A 17,114-nucleotide genomic window follows, 5' to 3' on the forward strand; every position below is an offset into this window, starting at 1 on the left:
ATGAGCTATTGGAACATGGGATTTACATGTAGCCGACTGGAGACTCCCAAATTACCACAGACTGTAACTCTCAACCACGTCGTGATTGTGTCACATGGCTGGATTCAGCAAAGTCCTCAATGGCATAATGCGGAAGTAAAAACAAAATCTCTCAAAGTCCTTTTTCTACAAGAATTTCTAAATCCTTAATGGACATAAACCCTTCAGAACATTCCAGATAAGTGGGTTTTTTTTCTTTTTCTGGGTTGGTTCTCTTCACCCTTCAATTTGAAGTCAATAAAGCAATTTCAAAATAACAAAGTATGCAAATTCTTGCAATCTTAGTATTAGGCACTATCTACTCTCTATACCTGACTCAAATACATAGTTTGCAGCGTGGCTCAGTGGAAAGAGCCCAGGCTTTGGAGTCAGAGATCCTGGGTTCAAATCCCAGCTCTGCCAATTGTCAGCTGAGGCGCTGAGAAGTGACTTTCCCAAAGTCACACAGCAGACAAGTGGAGGAGTCGGGATTAGAATCCAGGTCCTTCTGACTCTATCCACTAGGCCACACTTGGAGCCGGATGATCCCGGCTCCACCAATTGTCAGCTGTGTGACTTTGGGCAAGTCACTTCACTTCTCTGGGCCTCAGTTACCTCATCTGTAAAATGGGGATTAAGACTGTGAGCCCCCCGTGGGACAACCTCATCACCTTGTAACCTCCCCAGCGCTTAGAACAGTGCTTTGCACATAGTAAGCGCTTAATAAATGCCATAATAATAATAATAATAATAATAATAATTATTATTATTATTATTATTATTATTATAGATAACCAATTCCTTGCAGGAGGCACAAAATAACAGCACCACTTCCAAGCCCCAATTTAGAAACCCAGACATAACCCTGCGGATCTGTTTGGGAGACAAGAGCCTATCTTGGGCTTTTTCATTCATTTCCCACCCCCATCACTGCCACCCTAAGTGACAGTCTTCAGAGTCCAGGCAGGACAAGTAGCGTGGCTCAGAGAAGCAGCGTGGCTCAGTGGAAAGAGCACGGGCTTTGGAGTCGGAGGTCACGGGTTCATTCATTCATTCAATCGTATTTATTGAGCACTGACTGTGTGCAGAGCACTGTACTAAGCGCTTGGGAAGTACAAGTTGGCAACATCTAGAGACGGCCCCTACCCAACAACGGGCTCACAGTCTAGAAGGGGACACAGACAACAAAACAAGTGGACAGATTCCTGTTCAATGAGAAGGGTCATGGGAAGTCATCTTCAGACAAGATCACCTCTCGCCTACCCCCAGTTTTCAGTTCTATTCTTAAAGAACTACAGAAAAGGAGATTCCAATGGTTTTTAAATACTTATTACCTGGATATTATTTCTTCTATTGATCTAGAACCTTCAAGCTAAGTTAATCAACAACATTTATTGCACCTTTCTGGGTGCCAGTTCGTTTTCTCTTGCTCTGACCTCACTGAAATTGAGATTGGTTGACTACCGGCCCCACTAAAAGAATCTGATAGCCCATTTAGATAATGTCCCTCGCAGCTAAATCAGGCAAGGCGGGTGAAATCTGTGTGCTATCTATTAGTTGCAGGCAGATGATCAAATCCCGGCTCTGCCAATTGTCAGCTGTGTGACTTTGGGCAAGTCACTTCACTTCTTTGGGCCTCAGTGACCTCATCTGTAAAATGGGGATTAAGACTGTGAGCCCCCGGTGGGACAACCTGGTCACCTTGTAATCTCCCCAGTGCTTAGAACAGTGCTTTGCACATAGTAAGTGCTTAATAAATGCCATCATTATTATTATTATCCGCTGTCAATCAGGCTTACTCTTGTGTTCTGCACACAGTAAGCGCTCAATAGATATGACTGAATGAATGAATCAGAAGGTGCATTTCAGGAAGCAGCACCTGAGACTGGCTTCCTATGTCACCATATACCTGGTGATCTCAAAGCAAGCCATGCTGAACAGCAGCAAAAAATTATGTCTACCAACTCCTTTACAGCTGACTTGAAAACAGGGGTTGGGAGCACCCAACCACTGAACACCCATAGTATATCCTTTTAGTTTCTTTTTCTTTCTTTTCCAAACTGTTGTGGAGCTTGCCTGTTTAGAGATATGATGTTTATCCAAGGTGGTTCCAAATGGACCCATGCCAATACCTTTGGGATTTGCTCAGGGAAAACTCTAGTGCATTTTTTTTTGTAACAAGCCCATTTTATTGCTTGAGATTTGCACAACGGCAATTCAAAAAAGAATTGTTCAATTTGCAAATAGGGTTTAAAGGAAGCAGAGAGTTTTAGGAATAAGACCAAAGTGGTTTGCTGGAAAGATTTCTACAATAGGGATCAAAAACTTGGACTGGGTCCCTGGCTCTACAACTTCCTTCCAGGATGAACTGGGACCTTGGTGCTTTGTAAATCAGCCAATCCATCAATCCATCTATCAAATGGATTTAATGATTCCAGGTGGCAGATCGTGTGGTAAAGTGCTCAGAGATTCTTTGTTGAAAGGTTGACTCCCAAGGGGATCACGCCTTTATAACTTCCCACATGGATATTTGATACCATCACAGTGTTTATTACTAGTAATGAGTTGGGCAATATATTTCATTAGCTGCCAGGTAATCCATTTTACACTCTGAGCATCCCCTTAACCCAAATGACGGTAAGCTGAATCATCATCACCTCAGTCTTGTGCTCGCTAACTCACAAAGGAATATTTTTCTTCTAATAATAATAATGTCACAAGTATTTACTATGTACGAAGCATGTACTAGGTGTTGGGATAGATACAAAATAATCAAGTCAGACACAATCCCTGTCCACATGGGTTCAAAATCCAAGTAGGAGGGAGACGAGGTAATAAATAGGTATTTCTAGACTGTGAGCCCGTTGTTGGGTAGGGACCGTCTCTATATGTTACCAACTTGTACTTCCCAAGCACTTAGTATGGTGCTGTGCACACAGTAAGCGCTCAATAAATATGATTGAATGAATGAATGTATTCTGTGGCAATGAATTTTCCTCTGGAGGTTGTTGAACAAACCCAAGGCCAGATAAAATCAGGTCACTTTGTTACATTCATTCATTCACATTTATTAAGTGCTTTCTGTGTGCACAGCACTGTACTAAGTGCTTGGGAAAGTACAACAATAAACAGTGACATGCCCCGCTCACAGTCTAGAGGGGTGAGGGGAGACAGGCACCAATACAAATAAATAAAACTACAGCTAAATATATAAGTGCTGTGAGCCTGGGAAGGGGCGAAGAGCAAAGTCAGGGTGGCGCAGAAGGGAATGGGAGATAAGGAAAAGTGGGGTTTAGTATCTTCAGTGCCTTCAATAAGGCTTTGAAGCGGGGGAGAGTAATTGTTGGATTTGAGGAAGCGAGGCAGGATACGGGCCGGGGTCGGGGGCGATACAGGCGAGATCGGGGCATAGTGAGAAGGTTAGCACTAGAGGAGTGAAGTCGGAAGGCTGGGTTGTAGAAGGAGAGAAGTGAGGTGATGGAGTGCTTTAAAGCCAATGGTGAGGAGTTTTTGTTTGCTACCGAAGTGGATGGGCAACCACTGGAGGTTTTTTTGAGGAGGATAGTGAAGTGTCCTGAACGTTTTTGCAGAAAGATGATCTGGGCAGTGTAGTGAAGCATGGACTGGATTGGAGAGAGACAGGAGGTTGGGAGGTCAGCAAGGAGGCTCATTCATTCATTCATTCAATCGTATTTATTGAGCGCTTACTGTGTGCTGAGCACTGTGCAAAGCACTTGGGAAGTACAAGTCGGCAACATATAGAGATGGTCCCTACTCAACAAAGGGCTCACAGTCTAGAAGGGGGAGACAGAGAACAAAACAAAACATGTAGACAGGTGCCAAGTCATCAAAAAAATAGAAATAAAGCTAGATGCACATCATTAACAAAATAGAATAGCTAATATGTACAAGTAAAATAAATAGAGTAATAAATCTGTACAAACATATGTACAGGTGCTGTGGGGAGGGGAAGGAGGTAGGGTGGGGGGCATGGGGAGGAGGAGAGGAAAAAGGGGGCTCAGTCTGGGAAGGGCACCTGGAGGAGGTGAGCTCTCAGCAGGGCTTTGAAGGGAGGAAGATAAGGAGGCTGATTCATTCATTCAATCGTATTTATTGAGCACTTACTGTGTGCAGAGCACTGTACTAAGCACTTGGGAAGTACAAGTTGGCAACATACAGAGACGGTCCCTACCCAACAACAGGCTCCCAGTCTAGAAGGGGGAGACAGACAACAAAACAAAACATGTGGACAGGTGTCGAGTCGTCAGAATAAATAGAAATAAAGCTAGATGCACATCATTAACAAAATAGAATAGCTAATATGTACAAGTCAAATAAATAGAGTAATAAATCTGTACAAACATATATACAGGTGCTGTGGGGAGGGGAAGGAGGTAGGGTGGGGGCATGGGGAGGAGGAGAGGAAAAAGGGGGCTCAGTCTGGGAAGGCCACCTGGAGGAGGTGAGCTCTCAGTAGGGCTTTGAAGGGAGGAAGATAAGGAGGCTGATTCATTCATTCAATCGTATTTATTGAGCGCTTACTGTGTGCAGAGCACTGTACTAAGCGCTTGGGAAGTACAAGTTGGCAACATATAGAGACGGTACCTACCCAACAGCGGGCTCACAGACTAGAAGGGCTGATGCAGTAAGCTAGACGGGATGAGCCATTGCAATAACCTGGTAGCACTATGGATGGGAGGAAAGGGTGGATTTTAGCAATGTTGTGAAGGTGGGACTGGCAGGATTTGGTGACAGACTGAATACGTGGGTCGAACGAGAGAGCGGAACCAAGGATGATGCCAAGGTTAGGGGCTTGTGAGACGGGAAGGACGGTGGGGGTGCCGTCTACATCATCATCATCATCATCATCAATCGTATTTATTGAGCGCTTACTATGTGCAGAGCACTGTACTAAGCGCTTGGGAAGTACAAATTGGCAACATATAGAGACAGTCCCTACCCAACAGTGGGCTCACAGTGATGGGAAAGTCAGGGAGAGGACAGGGTTTGGGTGGGAAGGTAAGAAGTTCTGTTCTGGACATGGAAATCTGTCACCTGCACATGATTGTTGAAATAACTCTCCCAAGTGCAATAGTCTGTTTGTCTGCGGCTGGGTCCGTGCTGGTAGGAAGGCCCTTTCAAGAGACACCTTGGCTGCAACTCCATTAATTGAAGCTCACAACTACGGCAATTAGCTCCCTAGGGAGATAGCACTCTTTGGACACCCAGACAACTAAATTATAATAATTATAATTGTGGTACTTAAGCGCTTACTATGTCCCAGGCACTGTGCTAAGTGCTGGGGGGAAATAAAGCAGATTGGGTTGATACAGTCCCTGTCCCACATCGGGCTCACATTCTTAATCCCCATTTTCCTGATGAGGGAACTGAGGCACAGAGGAAGTGAAGTGACTTGCCCAAGGTCACACAGCAGACAGGTGGTGGAACCGGGATTAATAATAATGATGGCATTTGTTAACTATGCTTACCGTGTGCAAAGTACTGTTCTAAGCACTGGAATGGTGGTAATTGTTAAGTGCTTACTATGTGCCAAGCACTGTTCTAAGCGCTGGAATGGTGGTATTTGGTAAGCGCTTACTATGTGCCAAGCACTGTTCTAAGCGCTGGGGTGGATACAAGGTAATCAGGTTGCCCCACATGATGATGATGATGGTGGCATCTGTTAAGCACTAAGAGAAGCAGCGTGGCTCAGTGGAAAGAGCCCGGGCTTTGAAATCAGAGGTCATAGGTTCAAATCCTAGCTCCGCCAATTCTCTGCTGTGTGACTTTGGGCAAGTCACTTCACTTCTCTGGGCCACAGTTCCCTCATCTGTAAAATGGGGATTAAGACTGTGAGCCTCCATGGGACAACCTGATCACCTTGTAACCTCCCCAGTGCTTAGAACAGTGCTTGGCACATAGTAAGTGCTTAATAAATACCATCATTATTATGTACCAAGCACTGTTCTAAGCACTGAGGTAGATACAAGGTAATCAGGGTGTCCCACATGATGATGATGATGATGATGATGGCATTTGTTAAGCACTTACTATGTGCAAAACACTGTTCTAAGCGCTGGGGAGATACAAGGTGATCAGGTTGTCCCATGTGGGGTTCACAATCTTCATCCCCATTTTACAGATGCGGTAACTGAGGCTCAGAGAAGTGAAGTGACTTTCCCAAGGTCACACAGCAGACATGTGGCAGAGCTGGAATTCGAACCCATGACCTCTGACTCCCAAGCCTGGGCTCTTCCCACTGAGCCACGCTGCTTCTCTAAGTGCTTAACGAATCAATCAATCAATCAATCGTATTTATTGAGCGCTTACTATGTGCAGAGCACTGTACTAAGCGCTTGGGAAGTACAAATTGGCATCACATAGAGACAGTCCCTACCCAACAGTGGGCTCACAGTCTAAAAGGGGGAGACAGAGAACAGAACCAAACATACCAACAAAATAAAATAAGTAGGATAGAAATGTACAAGTAAAATAAATAAATAAATAGAGTAATAAATATGTACAACCATATATACATATATACAGGTGCTGTGGGGAAGGGAAGGAGGTAAGACGGGGGGATGGAGAGGGGGACGAGGGGAGAGGAAAGAAGGGGCTCAGTCTGGGAAGGCCTCCTGGAGGAGGTGAGCTCTCAGCAGGGCCTTGAAGGGAGGAAGAGAGCTAGCTTGGCGGAGGGGCAGAGGGAGGGAATTCCAGGCCCGGGGGAGGACGTGGGCCGGGGGTCGATGGCGGGACAGGCGAGAACGAGGTACGGTGAGGAGATTAGCGGTGGAGGAGCAGAGGGTGCGGGCTGGGCTGGAGAAGGAGAGAAGGGAGGTGAGGTAGGAGGGGGCGAGGGGATGGACAGCCTTGAAGCCCAGGGTGAGGAGTTTCTGCTTGATGCGCAGATTGATCGGTAGCCATTGGAGGTTTTTGAGGAGGGGAGTAATATGTCCAGAGCGTTTCTGGACAAAGATAATCCGGGCAGCAGCATGAAGTATGGATTGAAGTGGAGAGAGACACGAGGATGGGAGATCAGAGAGAAGGCTAGTGCAGTAGTCCAGACGGGATAGGATGAGAGCTTGAATGAGCAGGGTAGCAGTTTGGATGGAGAGGAAAGGGCGGATCTTGGCAATGTTGCGGAGCTGAGACCGGCAGGTTTTGGTGACGGCTTGGATGTGAGGGGTGAATGAGAGAGCGGAGTCGAGGATGACACCGAGGTTGCGGGCTTGTGAGACGGGAAGGATGGTAGTGCCGTCAACAGAGATGGGAAAGTTAGGGAGAGGACAAGGTTTGGGAGGGAAGACAAGGAGCTCAGTCTTCGACATGTTGAGCTTTAGGTGGCGGGCGGACATCCAGATGGAGATGTCCTGAAGGCAGGAGGAGATGCGAGCCTGGAGGGAGGGGGAGAGAGCAGGGGCAGAGATGTAGATCTGGGTGTCATCAGCGTAGAGATGATAGTTGAAGCCGTGGGAGCGAATGAGGTCACCAAGGGAGTGAGTGTAGAATGCCATCATCATCATCATCATCATCATCATCATCATGTGGGACAACCTGCTTACCTTGTATCTCCCCCAGCGCTTAGAACAGTGCTTGGCACATAGTAAGTGCTTAACAAAGACCACCATTCCAGCGCTTAGAACAGTGCTTTGCACACAGTAAGCATAGTTAACAAATGCCATCATTATTATTAATCCCGGTTCCACCACCTGTCTGCTGTGTGACCTTGGGCAAGTCACTTCACTTCTTCTGTGCCTCAGTTTCCTCATCAGGAAAATGGGGATTAAGACCGTGAGCCCCAAGTGGGACAACCTGATCACCTTGATGAGAAGCAGCGTGGCTCAGTGGAAAGAGCCCGGGCATTGGAGTCAGAGGTCATGGGTTCAAATCCCAGCTCCGCCAACTGTCAGCTGTGTGACTCTGGGCAAGTCACTTCACTTCCCTGTGTCTCAGTTACCCCATCTGTAAAATGGGGATTAAAAGTGTGAGCCCCCCGTGGGACAACCTGATCACTCTGTAACCTCCCCAGCGCTTAGAACAGTGCTTTGCACATAGTAAGCGCTTAACAAATACCATCATCATTATTATTATTATTGTATCTACCCCAACGCTTAGAACAGTGCTTGGCACATAGTAAGTGCTTAAATACCACCATTCCAGTGCTTATAACAGTGCTTTGCACATAGTAAGCATAGTTAACAAATGCCATCATTACTATTAATCCCGGTTCCACCACCTGTCTGCTGTGTGACCTTGCGCAAGCCACTTCACTTCTTCTGTGCCTCAGTTTCCTCATCAGGAAAATGGATATTAAGACCGTGAGCCCCAAGTGGGACAACCTGCTGACCTTGTATCTCCCCCAGTGCTTAGAACAGTGCTTAGCATATAGTAAGCACTTAACAAATGCCAGCATCATCATCATTGTAACAGCGCTTTGCACACAGTAAGCATAGTTAACAAATGCCATCATTATTATTAATCCCGGTTCCACCACCCGTCACAAATAGCACCATTCCGGCGCTTAGGGCTTGGGAGTCCGAGGTCATGGGTTCAAATCCCTGCTCCGCCAACTGTCAACTGTGTGACTTTAGGCAAGTCATTTAACTGCTCTGTTAAGCCTCAGTTAGCTCATCTATAAAATGGAGATTAAGACTGTGAGCCCCCAGTGGGCCAACCTGATCACCTTGTATCCCCCCCCCCCCCCAGCGCTTAGAACAGTGCTTGGCACATAGTAAGCGCTTAACAAATGCCATCATCATCATTATAACAGTGCTTTGAACATAGTAAGCATAGTTAAATGCGATCATTATTATTAATCCCAGTTCCACCACCTGTCTGCTGTGTGACCTTGAGCAAGTCACTTCACTTCCTCTGTGCCTCAGTGACTCCCAGAAGCATTATTTGTCCACTAAGCCTCGGCCAAGAGAAGTGCATAAGAAACCCCATCTTGCCAGTAAGAGAAATCTGTTTACCAACTCCTCAACGACTAATCAGCTCTTGTTTATACTAATTTATCTTCTTTTGAGCAAAAGGCCGACTATATTGCCACTAAGAACCCAGAAATGGCCCAAGAATTGGGCAGCTCAAGGGTATTCATTCATTCATTCATTCAATCGTATTTATTGAGCGCTGACTGTGTGCAGAGCACTGTACTAAGCGCTTGGGAAGTCCAAGTCGGCAACATCTAGAGACGGTCCCTACCCAACAGCGGGCTCACAGTCGAAAAGGGGGAGACAGACAACAAAACAATCCCAGCTCCGCCACTTGTCAGCGGTGTGGCTTTGGGCAAGTCACAACTCCTCTGTGCCTCAGTTCCCTCATCTGTAAAATGGGGATTAAGACTGTGAGCCCCCCACCGTGGGACAACCTGATCATCTTATAACCTCCCCAGCGCTTAGAACAGTGCTTTGCACATAGTAAGTGCTTAATAAATGCTATCATTATTATTATTATATTAACAAAATAAAATAAATAGAATAGTAAATATGTACGAGTCAAATAGAGTAATAAATCTGTACAAACATATATACAGGTGCTGTGGGGAGGGGAAGGAGGTAGGGTGGGGGGGATGGGGAGGAGGAGAGGAAAAATTTTATTTATTTTATTTATTATTCTATTTATTTTATTAATGATGTATATAGATATATAATTATATATATATATTTATTATTCTATTTATTTTATTAATGATGTATATAGATATATTGATGCCTGTCTACTTGTTTTGTTGTCTGTTCCCCCCTTCTAGACTGTGAGCCCATTGTTGGGTAGGGATTGTCTCTGCTGCGAAATTGTTCTTTCCAAGCGCTTAGTACAGTGCTCTGCACACAGCAAGCGCTCAATGGATACGATTGAATGAATGAATGGACGTATCTGTTCCATCAGAAAAATAAACAAATTTTGAGAAATACCTTGTTTTAAACATTATCTCTATTTAGCTGCAGTAACTGCACAGAAACATTCAGTTCAAGGGTGTTGCCAGATCCTGAGAAAAGAGGTCTTAAGTGTCCTTTAGCATAAAAGGACATTCCTTCCACTACAGAAAGAGCACACTGAAATGATGTAATAGTTAAAAACTGAAATACAAATAACACTGTTGACCTGGTTCATAAAAGGAAAAGTTCCAACGCAGATTACTCAATTTTTTAAATTAGTCTGGAAATTGAAGAAATGGTTGCAAGTTTACCTTCCAAAATGCCTTTTTTATTTTGTTCCCTTGGATAAATGGAAATAGTTCTTTCTAACCATTTATATTGTAATAGAAAGTAAACGTGCTGCTGTGGGTGGTCTTCAGTATGTAGAGTGAATTTTGCATTAGTGCTGCCTTGGAAGTGAACTCTTAGAAAGTGTCTCTTTTGGGGCCCTTCATGGAGTGGTGGGATTCTCATCATTTCGTGGAGAATTACTGTGTTTGAAGTTAAAGAAAGTCTGAATTTCCAGGGCTAAGTAGTAGTACTTAACCCTGCTATCATAAGCATCATCTTTGCATCCCCGCATCGCATTACAGCTTGGCTCAATCTGTTTTCTGAAATTGCTGAAACTGGAAAAGGAGAGGGTAGAAGAGGACTGTTTTGGACCCTTTGGTTGCTGTTGGCCAAGGCAATTGGGCACAATGGCAGAAAAGCCTTCTCATCTGACTAGAGGGTAGGCCGAAGCCTAGAGCCAGGTGGCCCCAAACTCCATTCATTCATTCAATCGTATTTATTGAGCACTTACTGTGTGCAGAGCACTGTACCAAGCAGTTGGGAAGTACAAGTTGGCAACATCTAGAGCCGGTCCCTACCCAACAGCGGGTTCACAGTCTAGAAGGGGGAGATAGAGAACAAAACATATTAACAAAATAAATAGAATAAATACGTACAAATAAAATAGAGTAATAAATATGTACAAACGTATATACAGGTGCTGTGGGGAGGGGAAGGAGGTAAGGCGGGGGGGGGGGATGGGGAGGGGGAGGAGGGGGAGAGGAAGGAGGGGGCTCAGTCTGGGAACTCCATCCCCATCATATGTCTCGAGTTAGGGTGGGAAGCATCTTGTTGGCCTGGACCATCCCAATTCTCCACTTTGGAAGAGGAGCCCCTCCCCACTCACACCTACCCCTCACCACATTTGGAATTCTGGGAAGATTGCGGCAGTTTGGACCCAAGTGCTCCTGCCTGAAACAGTGAGGCGCATGAGAAAACACAAGTCATGGGTTCTAATCCCGCCTCTGCCACTTGTCAGCTGTGTGACCTTGGGCAAGTCAATTAACTTCTCTGGGCCTCAGTTACCTCTTCTGCAAAATAGGGATGAAGAATGTGTGTCCCCCGTGGGACAACCTGATTACATGTATCTACCCCAGCACTTAGAAAAGTGCTTAACAAATACCAACATTATTATTATTAAAACAGGGGCTATCCCCTCCAAACAATAACTCACCATTATTTTTAGTGCTTTGTCTTTTAACTGTTCAATTTAGCCTGCTGTTTTGTTTTTTTTTTCCCTGTATGTTTATCCTCCATCCTTTAGACTGTAAAACTCCTGAGAGCCAAGATTCATGACCGGATTAATGTCTTCCCAGTACTTAGTATAGTCCTCCACAAATCCTATAGCTAAATGAATATTATGATTAAGGTGGATGCTCTTGACGTAACCTTCGCTAACAGAGAGGTTAGTTTAGAACTTAAATGTGGCAGACAATATTGATGGAAATGATCATTAACCAAGAAAACATAAAAATATATTCCTGTCAGTAACTGATACTGAAATGCGTTAGGAAGGTGGTGGAACATATTTAAGAATGACTACCTGCTGGATGGTTTGGCTTTCATTTTGCCAAGGGCAATGAACTACATGAGATCTGAGCTCCTTCCTTGTCCCACAATCTGTTTTTAAAAAAAATCACAAACACACACACACACACACACACACACGCACACACACACACACGAACCATGGGTCCTCTTGCCCAACATAGCATTATAACAAAGTGCTTTTTGACTCCCTTTGAAATAATATTCCCCATGATGACATTTTCACTCAAGAACTCAAATAACTTTTAAATTATCATGTTTCGTATAGATTTGCATAAGTACAGAAGAGTCATGCAAGTTATGTAAGGGGTGAAGTTCCAACGCTAAAGGATGAATTAACCCAAGGACTACTTGATTTTCCAAGCTGTGCCTTCAACCACTGAAATTAGAACACAATCTCTGATAGCACCTTAAGACTCACACTGGTCTTCTCACAGGCTACTCCTTGGTCAGCCCTATAACACCCTGCAGATAGCAAACACTTGACAAATGCAGGAAGAAAATAGAGGCATGAAGTGTGATAGCTAAAGTGCACCATTCATTCATTCATTCAATCATATTTATTGAGCGCTTACTGTGTGCAGAGCACTGTACTAAGCACTTGGGCAGTACAAGTTGGCAACATATAGAGATGGTCCCTACCCAACAACGGGCTCACAGTCTAGAAGGGGGAGACGGACAACAAAACAAAACATGTGGACGGGTGTCAAGTCATCAGAATAAATAGAAATAAAGCTAGATGCACATCATTAACAGAATAAATAGAATAGTAGATATGTACAAGATCCATCTCATCAGCATCCTTGAAGAGAGATAATAATAATGAAGACAGAGCTCTTTGGACACAAATAATTTAAGATAAAATGAATGTATATATTAAATAAATGAGATTTTTGCAATGAACTAGAGTACTAAATCTCAGATAGGGCAAGTTAAGTACTATTAAAATCCAGATTTACTTTCAGTTTACCAGAACATCAACTAATAAATAACTACTCCCTGGCACTAAAATATTTCCACAGCGGCTAACAGGTTCATACAATTTAAGAGCAGATGACGCATGGGGAAAAAAAAAAATCAGGCGTGTAGTGTGTGAGTGAAGAAGAAAGTGTGTTTGGTAGTTTTGGTAGATGCCATTGCATCACTAGAGGCCTCTTTTGAAAAAGCATCAAAATGCCCCATCCTATTTTTAGTACTGTGACCCCAGTCGAGCTAGTTACCTTCACTCATTTTGAGGTCTCCTCAGAGAGTCTGAAAATTTAGAAAACATGACAACGTAAGACCCAAAAACCATTGAAAGCTGGGTAAGTACGCTTGCAAGCAGAATTTCACATCATGAGAAGCAGCGTGGCTCAGTGGAAAGTGGCTTTAGAGTCAGAGGTCATGGGTTCGAATCCCAGCTCTGCCAACTGTCAGCTGTGTGACTTTGGGCAAGTCACTTCACTTCTCTGGGCCTCAGTTCCCTCATCTGTAAAATGGGGATGAAGACTGTGAGCCCCATGTGGGACAACCTGATCATCTTGTAACCTCCCCAGCGATTAGAACAGTGCTTGGCACATAGTAATAATAATAATAATAATAATAATAATAATAATGACATTTGTTAAGCACTTACTATGTGCGAAGCACTGTTCTAAGTGCTAGGGGGATACAAGGTGATCGGGTTATTATTATTATTATTATCATTATTATTATTAGATACTAAAAAAAGAAGGTGCCAGATGAGCCATCTCCCAGTAGCAATAGAGGGGACACTTCTCTGGTGAGATGAAAAACAGGGTTGGGAGGATAACTGACGTAGACTTCTAGACTGTGAGCCCACTGTTGGGTAGGGACCGTCTCTATATGTTGCCACCTTGTCCTTCCCAAGCGCTTAGTACAGTGCTCTGCACACAGTAAGCGCTCAATAAATACGATTGATTGAGTGATTGAAGTAGAGGGGAAAAAGGAGGCTGAACCAACTTCGCTTCCGTCTCTCTCATCCCTAGACGCTCCGGGTTTTCTTAGTTCTTTCTCCCCTCAAACCCCAAAACAAATCTCATGGTGCATGTTCTGCACCCTGTTTCAGAAGCTGTATGTGGAAGGGATTTTTTTTAAGGATTTTTTTCTCTCTGGTTATATCTGGTTTTGCTCTGAAACTGCAAAGGATAGATGTAGTCTCTGTGCCAGACCGTAAGTCCCCTTTCATTAGACTGAAAATGAGACTCCTACATCTGTGTTAAACTTGTGGGTGTGATTTTTGAAATTTTCAAACAGATGGTGGCTTTGCCTCGGGCAGAAGTGCCATTGACACACTGCATGCTCTCCACCCTCAGACCTTTCTCTTTGCCCCACTGCTACCTTGCGAAGCTGTGAGAAACCAAAACCCCATTAAATTGACAGTGCAGTTATGGGGAGAGCCAATTTTTTTTTACCACCTTATATTCAAGAGTGCCTATTAAAACATGGGAGGGAGCGAATGATTGATTGATTGAAAAGTCCATTCAGGGAAAAAAAAAAGAGAAGACCACAATTTCTCTCCTTATCTATTCTCTACTTAGCAGAAAAAGAATAAAAGCATCAGATAAGCAGAGAAGCAGCATGGCTCACAGGACAGAGCATGGGCTTGGGAGTCAGAGGTCATGGGTTCTAGTCCCAGCTCTGCCAACTGTCAGCTGTGTGACTTTGGGTAAGTCACTTCACTTCTCTGGGCCTCAGTTCCCTCATCTGGAAAATGGGGATTAAGACTGTGAGCCCCACGTGGGACCAACCTGATTACCTTATATCCCACCAGCACTTAGAACAATGCTTGGCACATAGTAAGCGCTTAACAAATGCCATTATTATTATTATTATTATTATTATTATTATTATTATTATAAGAAACAGTCACTAACATATCTGAAACAAGACTAGGTAAGGTCACAGGGGCAGACACCTATCAATCAGACGAGACTCCAATCAGGAACCTTCCCCAAGGATGCAGTCTCATAGAAAACTCAAACCTGGACCTAATGTTTCGGATAAAACCAAATCAGTAAACAAAATCAACACACACAGTTGCAAACCCCCTTTTCAAATAGTTGAAATGAGGTTGCTTCCAGTTTGTGTGGTTGAGAAACAAGGAATTGGTGTTGGGCTGCCCTTCCCCCCTCCAAACAAACATCCCCCGTCACAAATAGGGTGGTTAAATACAGTGTTCTGAACACAGCAAACGCTCAATAAATACGATTGAATGAATTTCACAACAGAGGGTAAAGTTTTCTGTCCTCTGATGCTTTTATTATGTGTTTCTGGTGGTTTTTTTCCAGCTTTCAGCCTGGGCCATATATCTTGCTCCCATGTTCGGCAGATGGGACAAGGTGACAGAGTTCATATGGAACTCAAAAGCTTGGGAACAAGTGGGCGCTTCAGGGGTCTTCCCCTACCCCTGAAGAAAGGCACAAGAATTATGCAAAAATCCATCTATTTGGGCAAAATAGTACATGTAACATCACCGTGCTAGCACCGGAGTGACATCAGAAGCTACTGATGTTTGCTACTGGGCATCAGTGGGCACCCTACTCCCATTCCACTGCATTCTGTGACCTCATAAAGCAGAAAAACTCTCTGACTTAAGCAAGCGTAAAGAATGGGAGGGACAGGTTGCCAAGCGAACCTAGACGCTGGCTCTACTGGCTCAGATGGATTTAAGACTTCAGCCTTCTTGGCACATCAACGTCAGGAAGGTCTGAAAGAGTCTTGCTAATTCCCTGCTTGACGTCCTGAGCTCGAAGAGGGTTTTAGCTCATTTGAACCATACGACTCACATGGTTCCTGATAATTCCTTTTCTAAACTTCCCGTATGAGATCATGGCTAGAGAAACAAGGACCTCAAACACCCTGAGTGTGGGACTTTGAACATCACCATGCTGACGTTTTTCAAGTGCAACGACTAAAGAGACCATGTCAGCCCAGTCCAGATCTGGTTCCCCAAAGTCACAGCTGGATTCTTTGCTTAAGGCCTTTGGCAAAACATAAACCCAGAAAAGATCAAATAAATCAAAGGTGGGTGAGAACAAGCTAAAAGTAAATCACCTTAAAGAACCCATAAAAAAAAAACTCCACCCAAAGCCTCTTTGGGTGTTTAATATTCATGATTTCTGGTTCCGCCCCTTCATTTGTTTGATTAAAGAGCTTCCAGTCCAGTGCTTTTCAAGTTGGAAAGCTCCACTATCGCGTTTCAAGCAGCTTCATTTAGCTGGCCCCAAGATGAGAGTCTCCCCACCGGTGCCCTGGACTGCCAGCCTGGGCTCTTTGTTTCTTTTTTCCGTCTGGTTCCACCAAGCCGCAGCAGTCAAGGAACTGAAGTTTGTGATACTAGTAAGTACATTTTCTCATATTTTTCCCCCCCAAGACTATGTTATCAGTGTGCTCTGGAAACCCTATAAGGCTTCATTTTGCCCTAGATGTTCTGGTTTATAGCCTCATTTCGACAAACATTTTAAGAAGGAGGTGATAATCAAGTTTCCCTTAATGAAGATCGAACAAGTCCTGACAGATGAAAGTCCTTTTTTTCTTCCTCTCATTTAATCCCCCCCCACTTTTTTTTTTTTTTGCTCTGCATCAGGTAAGGAAACCTCCTTATAGATCACTGGTGACAGCATTAGAAGACTAGCAGCAGCCGTGGAAAGAGCTCTCTGCAACCTGCATTATTTACTTCTAGGATTCAAAGTAGTTAAATCACATTCCAAACTCATAGAAACAGTTCTTTAGACTGAGAAGTGTTTCCCTTTTTTAGTTAACAGATTACTTCAAAATGCTTATATTGCAAAAGAACCTCTAAAATGTGGAAATGAAACTAAACCAACGATTTAGAGGAATACTTCCTAAAGGACAGAACTACTTTACTTTGATAGGAATTAAATTCAGACGGTTGAAAAGAACCAAAGTTACTAAAAGAAACGTTAAGGGCATGCTCTACGGAAAAAGAATACTGGAGTCACAGTGTTTATGCTCACCATTTGAACTAGTTTGAAAGAAAGGCTTAAAAAAGATGAAATCACCTCCTAGGTATCTGTGTTAACATGTCAGCATGCTTACACAAACACGTCTGACATGTGACACTTCATTTATTTTATCCATAGGTGCAGCTTTTTCTAATTTGCATTGGGTCTTCCTTTTGAGGCTCCATTTTAAATTAAATCTAGATCCCCTCGTCCCCAACCTTTAAGAATCTTCTAACATAGTAGTCGACCAGTGAGTCTTAGACCACTGAGTCCAATAATAAATGACAAAGAACTGAGTTTATTTGTAGCTTGATTCAACTGTGAGACTCCTATGTTA

The 17,114-nt window shown here is 43.8% G+C and overlaps 2 protein-coding genes across 3 annotated transcripts in view; one reads left to right on the forward strand and one right to left on the reverse strand.

Annotated features, from left to right (window-relative positions):
• Nucleotides 1-17,114, reverse strand: part of CPNE4 (copine 4) — a 526,299-nt gene that overhangs the window by 468,691 nt on the left and 40,494 nt on the right. The window lies entirely within an intron of this gene.
• The window catches only part of ACP3 (acid phosphatase 3), a 55,007-nt gene continuing 53,351 nt past the window's right edge, over nucleotides 15,459-17,114 (forward strand). The window contains exons 1-2 of the mRNA XM_038762629.1: nucleotides 15,459-15,836; nucleotides 15,964-16,151. Of these exons, the coding sequence (XP_038618557.1) occupies nucleotides 16,041-16,151 (111 nt within the window). The 5' untranslated portion in view covers nucleotides 15,459-15,836; nucleotides 15,964-16,040. The remainder of the gene's footprint in view (nucleotides 15,837-15,963; nucleotides 16,152-17,114) is intronic.

The sequence above is a fragment of the Tachyglossus aculeatus genome, chromosome 2, assembly GCF_015852505.1.
Source record: "Tachyglossus aculeatus isolate mTacAcu1 chromosome 2, mTacAcu1.pri, whole genome shotgun sequence".
NCBI classification, from domain to species: Eukaryota; Metazoa; Chordata; class Mammalia; order Monotremata; family Tachyglossidae; genus Tachyglossus; species Tachyglossus aculeatus.